Raw genomic sequence first — 12,748 nt, 5'->3', positions numbered from 1 at the left:
ATGGTGCATGGGTGGTGCAGCGGTTCGCGCAACTGCGCTGCTATGAATCTGCTCAACCTGAGTTCGATGACAGGCCACGGCTAACATCAGTAGCGAGAGGTGTATTAACCGGTCCTGGTCGTCTACCCCCGCCCCACCTTCACCAACCCCTATAGACCTGGGCTAAGAAATATGGGCAAACAACAACCAACACAACAACAACAAGAGCCCCCATGATCTAACGGTGTTGGGGAGGCGTTCGTCACCAGCAGTGGGCGAATAAAAGCATGTGCAGCCTTCATACTCGGTGAACTTGAGAGCGTTGTTAAATCCCCAATAGCTGCCTGGATCCGAACTGAGAATCTCAGCTACCCCGGCTCAGTATCCCTCCACCCCCCCCCCCCCCCAAAAACTGTCACCCCCCCCCCCGCCCCTTGCACCGTTTCATTGACAAGAAGGCTCTATGCCAACGGCAGCGAGCCTATTGATTCTTCTCTTGGCAAACTTTGAGAATCGCTATTTAATTAAACGAGGTCGGTCGGAGCGAAGGAGCTCCCCGTCTCTCCCGTCTCCCCCCCCCCTCTTCCTCCCTCCTCCCCCTCTCTCTACGTGCTCCGTCACACGTGCAGAAGGCCCGCGAATGCATTAGCACGGAATGACCCGCGGCTCCGTTCACGGCGACTCTCAGAACGCTCCCCTGGAATTATTACATTTTCCCGATCTGTCAATCAAAAATCAAAAGACGTGTGCACACACGTGTGTGTGTATTTATATTACTCATTATCGAAACTAATTGCATTTTGTATTATTATTATAGAGGCATATACTGAGTATAGTGGATTATATTATTTGACCAAATCACCAATCAAATCATCACTTATTGACTCGATGTAATGTAGGTCGCCCTTGCAAAAGAGGCAACGAATAGTGTGTCTCGAAGGGCCTAAATATCATGATCATCCCATTGGTTAAATAAAGGATGCTACCACTCCTACCCAGAATGCACCCGAAATATCGTCAGCTATCATGAAGCGAAGCAAATTTTGAGCTTGAACAGCGCTTTGGACGTGCAACCACTATGTGTAACAGGTGTTATAGGCTTCTGCTGCTACTGCAGAGGGCTTACGTCTGTGGACAGCAAAATATAACGCGGTAAAATCCATTGTTGTACCGTACCTCTATGCGTTCGCAACTATACGAGCCGCCTTCGCAAACCCCGCACTGACCAGTGCGGTGAAGTATGGTAAAACAACCCCCCACGACTCTGCCATCTCTAACAATTGCTGGGCAACGTTTTTGTTTATTTTACCGTTGATCGTCTCAAAAGCCATTGCTGGAAATTCCACAGTAATATGATGGAGCCCAGTTTATCCTTAAATAAATCAATAAACCCATCTGTCAGCGCGCTCGGCAGGTGGAGGTCACCTGGAGACCCCAGAGGGACGATGATGTCGTGAAGATGCAACATTAAATGTGTAACGATGTAGGGTGATGAATGAAAATTAAGCACGGTTGGCTATGTACTGTGCGAAAAAACTTCAACGTATGTGTACATTCTAGACGATTCGGAAATGCTTCATTACAAGCTTGCCTAACAGCGCCGTTCGAATGCAAAGTCATAATTATTCTCGATGGCAGTGATGGTGGTTGTGATTATGGTGGTGGTCATGGTGATGATGATGACGATGGCGGTGGCGGTGATAGATAAATTACACGCAATTATATCTGGAACAGATGTGGCAACGCTGCATAATGACCACATACGTTTCAATTATCATCTCATTGTAACATGTCGAAACCATTCTTTTATTATGAATATAAACTCCACAAGATAGTACAATGCTGCGATTAAAATACCCACCAGTATAGCGCAATGGTGAATTCCGTGGGTGTTATAGTGATTGGTTGCACTGCCCTATGCATCTGCTGGTACCTGAGTTCGATCCCAAAGCCCTGTCTCACGTCAGTGAAGCGTGATATCCGAACTCTCCTTCACCAACTCGCACCGACCAGCGGAATGAAACACGGACAAATAACCCCGAAGGGTTAAAGGTGCGAGGATATTTCCATCCAGCAGTTGATTGACAAAGGCCTATAAATAAATGTAAGCACATATTCCCGCATCATTGGTTAAGGAGGATGCTGATTTTCTCGCAACTAAATTCACAAATTGTCGAGGGAGTTATTATTTAACCCCAACAACCTCTATTATGGATTATATTGGTCTCGAAAGCCTACGTGTTAAAGTGAAATGTCTCTTTTAAATCCGCGTCTCCGTTGCAAATCGGCTTGCTGTCTTGCACGACAAAGGGCGATGATGAGAATCGTGACGAAAGGAGCCTTCGTCTACGCGGTGAATCCTGGCTCCATCTGGTGGGAACATCGTGAGGCTGTCCCTCATTCAATTCGGAGCGCGATTAATTTTCCTTCCCCAGCAACGTGCGATCTCGATACTTTTTTAAATCCTTTAATATTAAGTTCGCGTGCTTGCTTGCTTGCTTACGACCGTGCAAATCTTTCGGTCGTTTTTTAACCCACTTCCCGTGATCCAATCGAGCTGACATTTTCCACACAGACTCGTTGTGCGAGACAATTAATGTTCGTGAAATTTCTTTTCCAAAATTTTACACTGTTTAGGGAAAACTAATTAAATATTTAATTACCAATTGCTTAATACTGGCAGACAATCATCTGACCCATAGATTGCAGCCATCTCAAGCCAGAGGACGAGAGAACTCTAGCCGCCACGCATATAAAGGATTTAGAGTGAAAAACTTTGTTTTCACGGGTTTACTTGTTTGTTTTCTCCGAAATAGTTTTCACAATTGAAAAATAATATTGCAATTTTTAAAAAAATTGCGTGGGGGGTTTTGTTTCTCTCTCTCTGTGGGAGCGATTTGATCTGCAAATAAAGTATTTTAAAAGTCACCACCTCACAACACTTTACTAGAGGTGACACGCATAGGTGCTGTGCGAGTAACGTGGTGGGGCTGGGTATAAGCAACCGAAGCGAGCGCGTAGGGTCCCAAGCAGCTCAATGGGATGCATCAAAATATGACCTCAAATGCAAATCCATTTAAATATCGCAAGCTGATGAATATAACAAACACGTTAATCCAATGTTCTTCACTCATTTTCAGAGGCGGGGGGGAGAGGGGCACATAAGACATCATCAGTGTGAGGGCCGCCACACATCGGACACAATGATTCTAGATTTGAAGCTTTCGTGACTGCAATGATTCATGCTCTTAGTTCTTTCGGTAAAGTCACGTAGGTAAAAAATGAAATTATAATTAATAAAAATAAAACAATAAAAATCACGACGTTTTGGAGGCAACACAAGTCTCCGTCATCAGGTGGGACCGTCACAGCCAGATTTGCTGCATCAAGTGAAACGTCGTGATTTTTATTATTTTATTTTTATTAATTTTTATTTCATTTTTTACCTACGTGACTTTACCGAAAGAACACAGAGTATGGACACAATGATGTTGTCACGTGTTGTGGATTGTCGGGGTGGCGCACCAAAGGCCACCAAGGGCCGCTAGTGACTCGCTGGCCTTGCAGTGAATACCACCTTGTTAACCAATCTAGCCGTGTCTACATCTCTCTCTCCACTCATCTCACTATACATCTCCGTTTTTTGTATGCATCTCACGAACTCTCGATTGTCATCTCGTAACCCCTTCTGCCATCTCTCTCGGAGTCAGGGCATTGAAAGGGGACACACAAACATCATTTTAACTATTTCACTATTTTTTATTTATTTTACCAGGTCCACTTAGCTAGATAGCTCTTTTTGAGACGCAACCTGGCCACAAATGATAGCCCAAAGAGGTGCCTCATCATCACGTGAACATTTATAGCAGCCAAATACTACAACGGCTGCATTTTCCGCCGCACCTCCGAATGCCACGGTTAGCTACGTAGAAGGTCAACATACATGCATACATTAGGCTGCCAATGGTCCAGCACCACCCCTATGTGTGTGTGTATGTCAGGGCTGGAGAGACAAGGGTGGCTGAGCATGATATTGGGCTCGCCATCCATTTGTGTGTTCCGCTGACTGGGACCAGAGCTTACGAGTGTTCGTGGTGCTGGCCACCCACCCCCACGTGTGCCGTACCGACCTTCATATGTGCTCGCTAACAGCAGTTATCCCAACAGTCTGTTAAGGTTATACAGGGGATCTTTGTCTTTGTCTGTGCGTGTCTGCCAACCCCTCGTGTGCCGCCGTGACGGTCTTCATAGGTGCTACTCGCTAACAGCACTTGCCCCAACAGTCTGTTTAGGCTATAGTAGGGGTTTTTGTCTTTGGGGTATTACAGCCAAGTGTGTATACATACGTGTGGGTGTGCCAACATCGCTGGCGAATTATATCACAATTGGCCCCTAGCCTCCCCTGGGTCAACCCAGCCTCAGTCAGTTCCCAGTGAAGTGTGACATCATCCACAATGGGGAGATACAAGATGGCCGGGCGTGGTGCTAGCTACACCACTCACTCATGTGCCATGCTGGCCCTTAATAGGAGCTTGCTAAGAGCACTTTCCTCAACAGTATACGTAAGATAATTGTTTTTTTACCCTTCTATCTGGCAACAAAACTGACACCTTTTTTACAAGGAGTCATGTTTGCATAGACCACAATACCTGCAGTCATAATGCAAACAAAAAACATAACTCTGATAATGTATGCACTGTTTTGTTTGCATTATGACTGCAGGTATTGTGGTCTATGCAAACATGGTGTCAGTTTTGTTGCCAGATAGAAGGGTAAAAAAACAATTATCATATTTTTTAGTGGCAAATGAGGTTCCAATGGAGTATACGTAAGCTTCATGTGTTATCTTTATCTTGTTCATTGTCTTTGGGGTATTATTTAGTGGTAAGTGAACTGCGAGTTGTTCAATTGTACACATTCATCTTCTTGGTTCTTTCGGTAAAGTCACGGAGAAGGGAAATAATAAAATAATAAAAATAAAACATAATAAAATATTATTATTATTTCCCTTCTACGTGACTTTACCGAAAGAACCAAAAAGATGAATCCCTGCAGTCACGAAAGCTTTAAATCGAAATGTGTACACATTTACTTAACATCAGCAAGTGAGGGGAGACACAAATTATGGAGCATCGTTGACTGAACCACGAAATCCTCCTGGTGCCCAGGCAACGTCGCAGTGCCCTCCGTGGCTCAGACGCGGCGACAAGACGGTACTTAACTACATTGACGTACGTGACCCGCATGTCCATAGCCAGGGCCAGTCTATCCACAGGATGGACACGTGATTTCACTCAATTTTGGACTAATATTGACCTCCGACCCACGAGAGGTGAAAGTAACAAAAGGTAACCAGTGTTTGCCTTGCTAAAATATAAGCATAACTCCATTACAGTTCATGTTTTCATATACACATTTAACAAACAATGTGTCCACCAGCCTACAACTGGCTTCGCAGACTAATAATTTGAGTCTAATCAGCGGAGCCACTCTCAGCCGATGTTATTGGCAACAACATTCCGTATAGAATATGGGATTCCATTCAACATTGCACGCTCTTGATTTGAATAGGTCTGCACAGGTAAAAGTATCGAATTATGCATGTATGTTGAACTTCTTTTGCACTGTACGTAGCTAATCGCCGGTGAGAGGGAAGGACAACAACAACACAAATTTAAGACGCTTTTGAACGCTAAAATGGCGAATAAAAAAAAACCCCAAGGAAGTTGCAGGCTTTACAACAACAAAAAGAAATGTCACGATGCTCGATTTACTCTTTGGTTCTTTCGGTAAAGTCACGTATAAAGATAAAATAATAAATTAAATAATAAATAAAGTACTGATTTTCTTTAATTTATTATTTTATCTGTATACGTGACTTTAGTATGCTATTATTAAATTTATTATTTTATCTTTATACGTGACTTTACCGAAAGAACCAAAGAGTAATTCCTGCAGTCACGAAAGCTCCAAATTAAGATTGATGCTCGATTTATTTCATAATGAGCCACTGACGTGTTACTGTGACGCGCCGCGATGACGCAGGCGTTTCCACGCTCGTCATTCACCAGGAGCACGAACCGCGACGCAGTCACAATCATCAAATTTACAATCGCATGAAGCCGCGCGTATGTGCTCATGTTATATGTTTTCAGCTGCCACCTTCGCGGGCATGCAAATCTAAGAGCGCACACTCTTTCAATTACAGGCCCTTCAACAGTAACTCTTTGTCACTTGCAATTCATTCGCAACTGGAATTGGCACCCACGAACTTCCTTTTTGTTGGATTTTTTTTCCTGATCATGGGGCCAGTAACTAACGACGCTCTTGAATGTACAATAAATAAAATAGGTGCTCCAACTAAAGTGCCACCAATTCGGGAAAAAAATATCTCACGGTGACATTTCTGTAAATGCAATTCGTTTTCAGCCACAAATATCGGCCTCCAAAACCCCAATCTCACCCAATAGGGATTCACAGCCACTGATCCCAAAGAAGTGAGTCCCATGTTCCTTGTAAATTCTGTGAAAACGAGCTTACAGCTCATCGGATTCTTCCAGTATAAATACGATTCTGATTCCAGATTCTGAATTAACTCCCTTGGATAAATTCAATCGTCTCAATGAAGCAATCGTAATAATACTAATAATTGAAATTTCAGAAATAAAGGGGTTTTTTTTCGCCATGAAAGTTCGCACAGACAAGGAATTTACTTTGGCCGGAAGGTGCATACATTCAACATTCAACATTTATGATGCTAATTCTATTCTAGGATCGCAAGTTATCATGAAGCGGTGAGCTTCTAACGATTATTCTTTGGGTCCTTCGGTAAAGTCATGGAAGATAGGTTCAAATGAATAATAAGTATAACCCGTAAAAACAAAGTTTTTCACTATAAATCCTTTATATGCGTGGCGGCTAGAGTCCTCTCGTCCTCTGGCTTGAGATGGCTGCCACCTATGGGTCAGATGATTGTCTGCCAGTATTAAGCAATTGGTAATTAAATATTTAATTTGTTTTCCCTAAACAGTGTAAAATTTTGGAAAAATGTTTTCACGAACATTAATTGTCTCGCACAACGAGTCTGTGTGCAAAATGTCAGCTCGATTGGATCACGGGAAGTGGGTTAAAAAACGACCGAAAGGTTTGCACGGTCGTAAGCAAGCAAGCACGCAAGCAAGCAAGCGAACTTAATATAAAGGATTTAAAAATAAACAAAAAACTACGACGTTTCGATCACAACACAAGCGATCGCTCGTGTTGTCATCGAAGCGTCGTAGTTTTATTTTATTTGCATTAATTTGAACCTATCTACGTAACTTTACCGAAAGACCCAAATATGAATTCCTGCAGTCACGAAAGCTTTAAGCCAAGACTCTTCGAACGATTCACACGCAGTCATCTCACCTGCACCGTAATAGTAGCAGCCGCTACAGAGCCATTAATTATACACACGAGGTGTGTTTTTGACTCTGCAGGAGTTTTATTGTAATGGGCACACTAACCCTACACCCCCTTCCCACCAGTACCCCCTTGATGCGCTATTTGTATAGCTTGGGCAGTATTTTAAACAGCTTTCGACGGCTAATTTTGTGCGTTGTTAATGACTTCGTCGAGCTTATGAAATGCGCAGCACTTTTAGAATCACGTTCGGGGAGTTTGGCCATGCTCTGCATCTTTGGTCGGGATAGACTTTGTGTTCTGCAAGCTCAGCACAAAAGCCAGGGTTCCCGTGGCTTGGCCGCTCAAATAATGACACCACCATCTGGTCATATCTACGAGGAACCGAAACATGACATCGGCTGTGAAATGAATATTTATAGACATTACCGCGTGGAGTTTTTTTCGCGGTTGTCCTGCTGTGTGGCTCTCCCGATGCGTTTTTAGAGTTGCACTGCATTTTGTTCGGTGTCAAGAGGAGGAGGTTCGGGAGGGACACTGCTGGGCAGTTGGAGGCAGTCGCCCTGTTGTTGGTAGGCAGACGCCCTCCAACAACAGTGGAGGGCGGGCCAGAGCGATGCTCACAACAATGAGCGGAGTGCCGGGGTGGATAAAATGCAATGAGTTGTCACAGTAGAGGGCACAGGTGATGCGTCTGCCAGTCATCTCAGTCATGCAATCCATGACACCTGGGTCTCTCCCATGACCTCCTGCCAGCCGGCCTTCGACACTTCACGTAGCCTCGGAGTGCGCTTGGCCTGGCGCAAACGCTGTGGCAACATCACCACCACTTTTTAGCGAATGGCGGCTGTTGTTGGTGTTCAGCACGATTGCACCGTGCCTACTGTCGGGGGAAACTGCTGCTGTGACTTTGTTAATAATAATAAATTACATTTGTAAGGTGCATTGAATCAGCAGATCCCAATGCGCCACCGTGTATGGAAAGCCAGGAAATAAACAGAACCTGCAGGGCAAACGGCCACAACAAGGGGCTAAAGGCCAGTTTAAAGAGGCCAGTTTTCAAGATGGGACTTAGATAGCTCTAACGACTCTGATTGTCTCATTAGCAAGGGCAAAGCGTTACAAAGCTTGGGAGCTTCACTGGCAAAAGCCCGATGACCCCAGGAAAAGAGCCTTGACCTCGGAGTACTCAGTAGAAGACGATCCAAATATCTCAGGGACCTTGTTGGAGAGTAAACATGGTCCAGTTCCTGTAAACATTGTTGGCGTTTCAACCACGTAATAAACACGCAGACGCATCAAAACCGTTCGGTGCACGCGCAGTCCCCTTCCACAGGACGTCAACAATTCAGTGCGGCCACCTATTGGTGGAATCTATGAACACCTGAGGCAGAAACACTGTGTAAAGCAGAGGTGGGAATTCAAGATGGCGGCGGCTCATGGGAGGTGCCGTGTCCTCTGAAAATGGCCATGATCAGAATTGTGTGAATAGATTACTTGACGAAAATGTTCAACATATATCTGGAGGGCGAGAGAGGGGGTGTTTTTTTTTACTAAAAGGGTTAGGTTTTTTGTACGTTTGGTTTAACATTTAAAACAAGAATTTAGCAGAAAGCCAATCCTCCATTGATGGCTCTGAGCTAGCGATATAAATTCCACATTCCTATGCCATAGACGAGTATCTCTACATGAAGGCCACCTGTGGCGGGACAACATAGTTGTGTCCATTCCCAACTGGAATTTGAACTCCCAACCTTCCATTTGCCAGTCTACACTCAAGTTCGTCAATCACATTGCCACCTGGCCAGTATGGTGGGCAGTGGCGTGCAGCATTTGAAATACCATAAATATGCGTGGAGCGACCTCACAGTGGTTAGAGCACTGCGCTATCAACCCGGCTACCCGAGTGTGATTCCCGGCCAGGGCTGACACAAGTGGCGAGTGATTCCTGAACTGCTCTTGCAGTGAACAGTTGTTGGTGATGTTTCATCGTACAAGCCCCGCGAGCTGGCACGGCATGGGTCTAGGCCTGCATTCAGCAATGGCTTGACAACGGGGTAGTCCAAATCGATGCACGATCATGTCCGACAGAAGCGGTCACTCACCTGTATGTGTTTTTGTCCCCCGCTCCAAACCCCCAACCCAGGCTGCAATGAGGAAGGCAACACTCACGGCAGGCCTCCTTTTCACGCTGTATGCATCGGTCTACGCGAGCAACCTGAAAGGTACGATGAGATCCAATCGCACTGCACTGCGAGACTCCATCCCTCGTTCCTGCCTCGTCCTGCCACTCGTAATGACTTCGCTGAAAGGCACCTCATGGACACTTGCCGTTTGAGAAGACACAAAAGTTAGAAGTGACGTGCTGGCTCCAGCTCATGCTGTGCCTGTGTCTAACCACCAAACCGCCCTCACTGACATCCTGGGTTTATATCCCAAGCAAAAAAGCCTACGGATTTCAGTCCAGTCACCAGCCAGTCAATCGTCCACGCCTTCTCCGATTAGCACGGTTGACTACGTACAGTCCGAAAGAAGTTCGACAAACGTACATGATGCGTACGTTCAAGCATTCGCGGATTTATTTAGAGGAAGGTAAAAGACGCTTTGGCAGAAGTCTGTGTCAAGGTACAAACAGAATACACGGAATGCAACTGGCCAAATATCCCAAGTAGGGCCCTCCTGAAAAGGGATACCACTGAGACTTGGCAAGGCATAATTTGGAAAAATAAAGTATCGTTATTATTTAATATAAAATGTAAAAATAAGTTTCTACTAAATTTGGTCATTTGCAGGTCGAATGGCTAACCACTAAAAAATTAACACGTGTTTTCAATATCTTTGGGAGTCCGTGTGGTTTCAATTTGGGCAATTATGACTGCGCAAGAAATAGTTTTACGTTTAATTTGACAAAGCCCAGATTTTGAGTTCTTATTTGGCAGAGCGGCACAGATTTAACCACCCAATTGTGTGCACAGCTCACAACACTTCCTTGTTCCCGTATTAGAGAGACCCGGGACGTGTGTCAGGCACATAGTTAAAACAAAGAGCCCATTTTCACTTGGTAAAAAATAAATCACTATTCACGCATGGTCCTCCTGAACCAATGTGTCCCAGTAGTATTCATTTAAGCAGCAAACCCAGGACTGGCTTCGACTTTCTGAGTCTCATCAGCAGACAGTGGCTTGTGATAAATAAATAAATCACTATTCACACATGCACCTCCTGAACCAGTGCGTTCCAGCAGTATCCATTTAAGCAGCAAACCCAGGACTGGCTTTGACCTTCTGATTCTTACCAGCAGATGATGAAAACAACATTTATATAATAAATAAATACAAATAATGCTGACTGCTGACTTGCCCGTTCGATAAAGTGACATGTGATAGCTGCTATCTTGTTTGGGGAAGTTAGTCGATCGGCAGGTTGCATGTGGTGGCGTAGAATATTGGTACCACCCCTCCCTCCCCACCTCTTCCAAGACTTCTATTCAGCGTGGAAGATTGAGTTAAATAAAGGACCATCTAGAGGGGGCTATCTGACAGAGGTCGCAACCGGGTACCCGATACCCATACCCTACCCGATACCCGGCTACCCGTACCCGGCCGGGTACGGGTACCCGTTTGCGACCCTGGTGCGGCCGGGTACGGGTACGGGTAGACCGTGAGTCACTGGTGAGTAACTCTTTGTCACTCATTTCCCAACGTCTTGTCTCTTCTCACAATTCAAGTTCCTAAAATCAACCCACCCGCGCCTGCAACATGGCTTCATCCCAGAGGTCGCAATCAGGTACCCGATACCCGTACCCTACCCGTACCCGCCCGGGTACGGGTACAGGTACCCGTTTGTGACCCTGGTGCGGCCGGGTACGGGTACGGGTAAGGAATCAAAACCCGTTTGCGACCTCTGCTATCTGGAGCTCCCTCAATATGGAGGCACCCATCCGCCTCCAGTGGCGTGAGTGAGAAATTGCAGGGCTGCACCTTTAACTTTTTGGGATCTGGAAATGTAATGACGCTTTGCACCGTTAGAGCGTGATAACATATACCCTAATTGGTGGGGAGTGGGGGGGGGGTGGGAAGCGAGAAATACAAAACGCTGAATATAAAGAGGGTAAGAGTATGACAGTTCCCTGGACAATTTTGAATGTAATCATAGGTTTTCGTTTAAAAGTGTGGCTTCGTGATCTAGCAATCTTTAAATATCCACGCCAGCACAGAGATTTGGCAGCTCATTTGCAGCTTGACCTTTCGTATTAGCGTCGTGAACCTGGCGGCCGCTCGCATTGAAATTCTCGTGTCACGTGACTTGCCACCAAATCTGTCCCCCCCCCCCCCCCCACCATTTAACCTACTTTACGATTGCTTGCGAAGATGATGTTTTCGTTAATTATTTGACTTTATTAATTTTATTGTAGCACTATTCCAAAACCATTAGAATGCAATTCAAGGAGTTCTGGATACCAATATTAATATAATTTACCAAAATTACAGTGCTAGTATTTCCCGAAAAGGGAAAATTCAAAATTACCATTTACGGCTGGCTTGGAAAATGAGCGTGCGACTGAGAACGCATTATAAACATTGAGGAAGAATTATTTTCTTTTTGGACAGCCACTCTTCCTGTTGACGTTGGAACAAAATGCACCTCCAATATTTATGTCCCACGCATGTTTGAAATTCACTCACCACCATCATCATCAGCCATGATATATCCACTGCTGGATGTTATCTCCCTCGCCTTGTATCTTGCAACCGTCCCCCGACTCGACATTCACTCCAGAGTCCTGATCACACCCTTGCTTTCAGACCGCCGTCGATTTATTCCGACAGAAAATGCAAACCTTTACCGCTCTCACTCCACCTATTTGACTTTGTAGTCGATCCGGGGATGTGGTTAATTGCAACATTCGTTACGACGGGACATCAACAATGCTTTTTTGTTCGTTTGTTTGTTAACGAGTCCGCCTTAATCAACAACAAAAAGCGTCTGTGTCCTACAGCCCGCCGATTTGCTGTCGATGCATGATAAGTGGATTGGTGCCGTATATGGACATCATCCCGATGCGCATCTGTGGTAGCCCCATGCTGTTCTCGGCACCACAGGTTGTTGCGCTGCACTTCTATGTTCCCCATTACCACGGTCGCAGTGTCTCCCATCGCTTTCGCCACATGACTCCCCTCCACTGCCTCCCAAAGCTCAGTCATGCTCCCTTCTTTAATGGACACCTACACTTACACACAACGTGTACCTCCATAATAGTTTTTTTGTTGGTGTACCTGTTTGACCATTCCACTCCTGAAGAAGGGCCGCCCCACTCCTTGCGGTCCGTGGGGGATATTGTGACCATATTCTTAGGTTTTTTTCGGTA

General features: G+C 45.2%; 1 protein-coding gene across 2 annotated transcripts in view; it reads left to right on the top strand.

Moving 5' to 3' along the window:
* LOC133355206 (aggrecan core protein-like) overlaps positions 1-12,748 on the top strand; it is a 72,082-nt gene that overhangs the window by 17,028 nt on the left and 42,306 nt on the right. For both annotated transcript variants that reach the window (XM_061572567.1, XM_061572566.1), the window contains exon 2: positions 9,527-9,605. In XM_061572567.1, coding sequence (XP_061428551.1) covers positions 9,533-9,605 — 73 coding nt within the window. In that variant the 5' untranslated portion in view covers positions 9,527-9,532. The remainder of the gene's footprint in view (positions 1-9,526; positions 9,606-12,748) is intronic.

The sequence above is a fragment of the Lethenteron reissneri genome, chromosome 50 (genome assembly GCF_015708825.2).
Source record: "Lethenteron reissneri isolate LAM-NWPU_2019-01 chromosome 50, ASM1570882v1, whole genome shotgun sequence".
Classification (NCBI taxonomy): domain Eukaryota; kingdom Metazoa; phylum Chordata; class Hyperoartia; order Petromyzontiformes; family Petromyzontidae; genus Lethenteron; species Lethenteron reissneri.
Note: the sequence above shows the minus strand (reverse complement) of the source record. Positions and strands in the feature narration are given on the sequence as shown.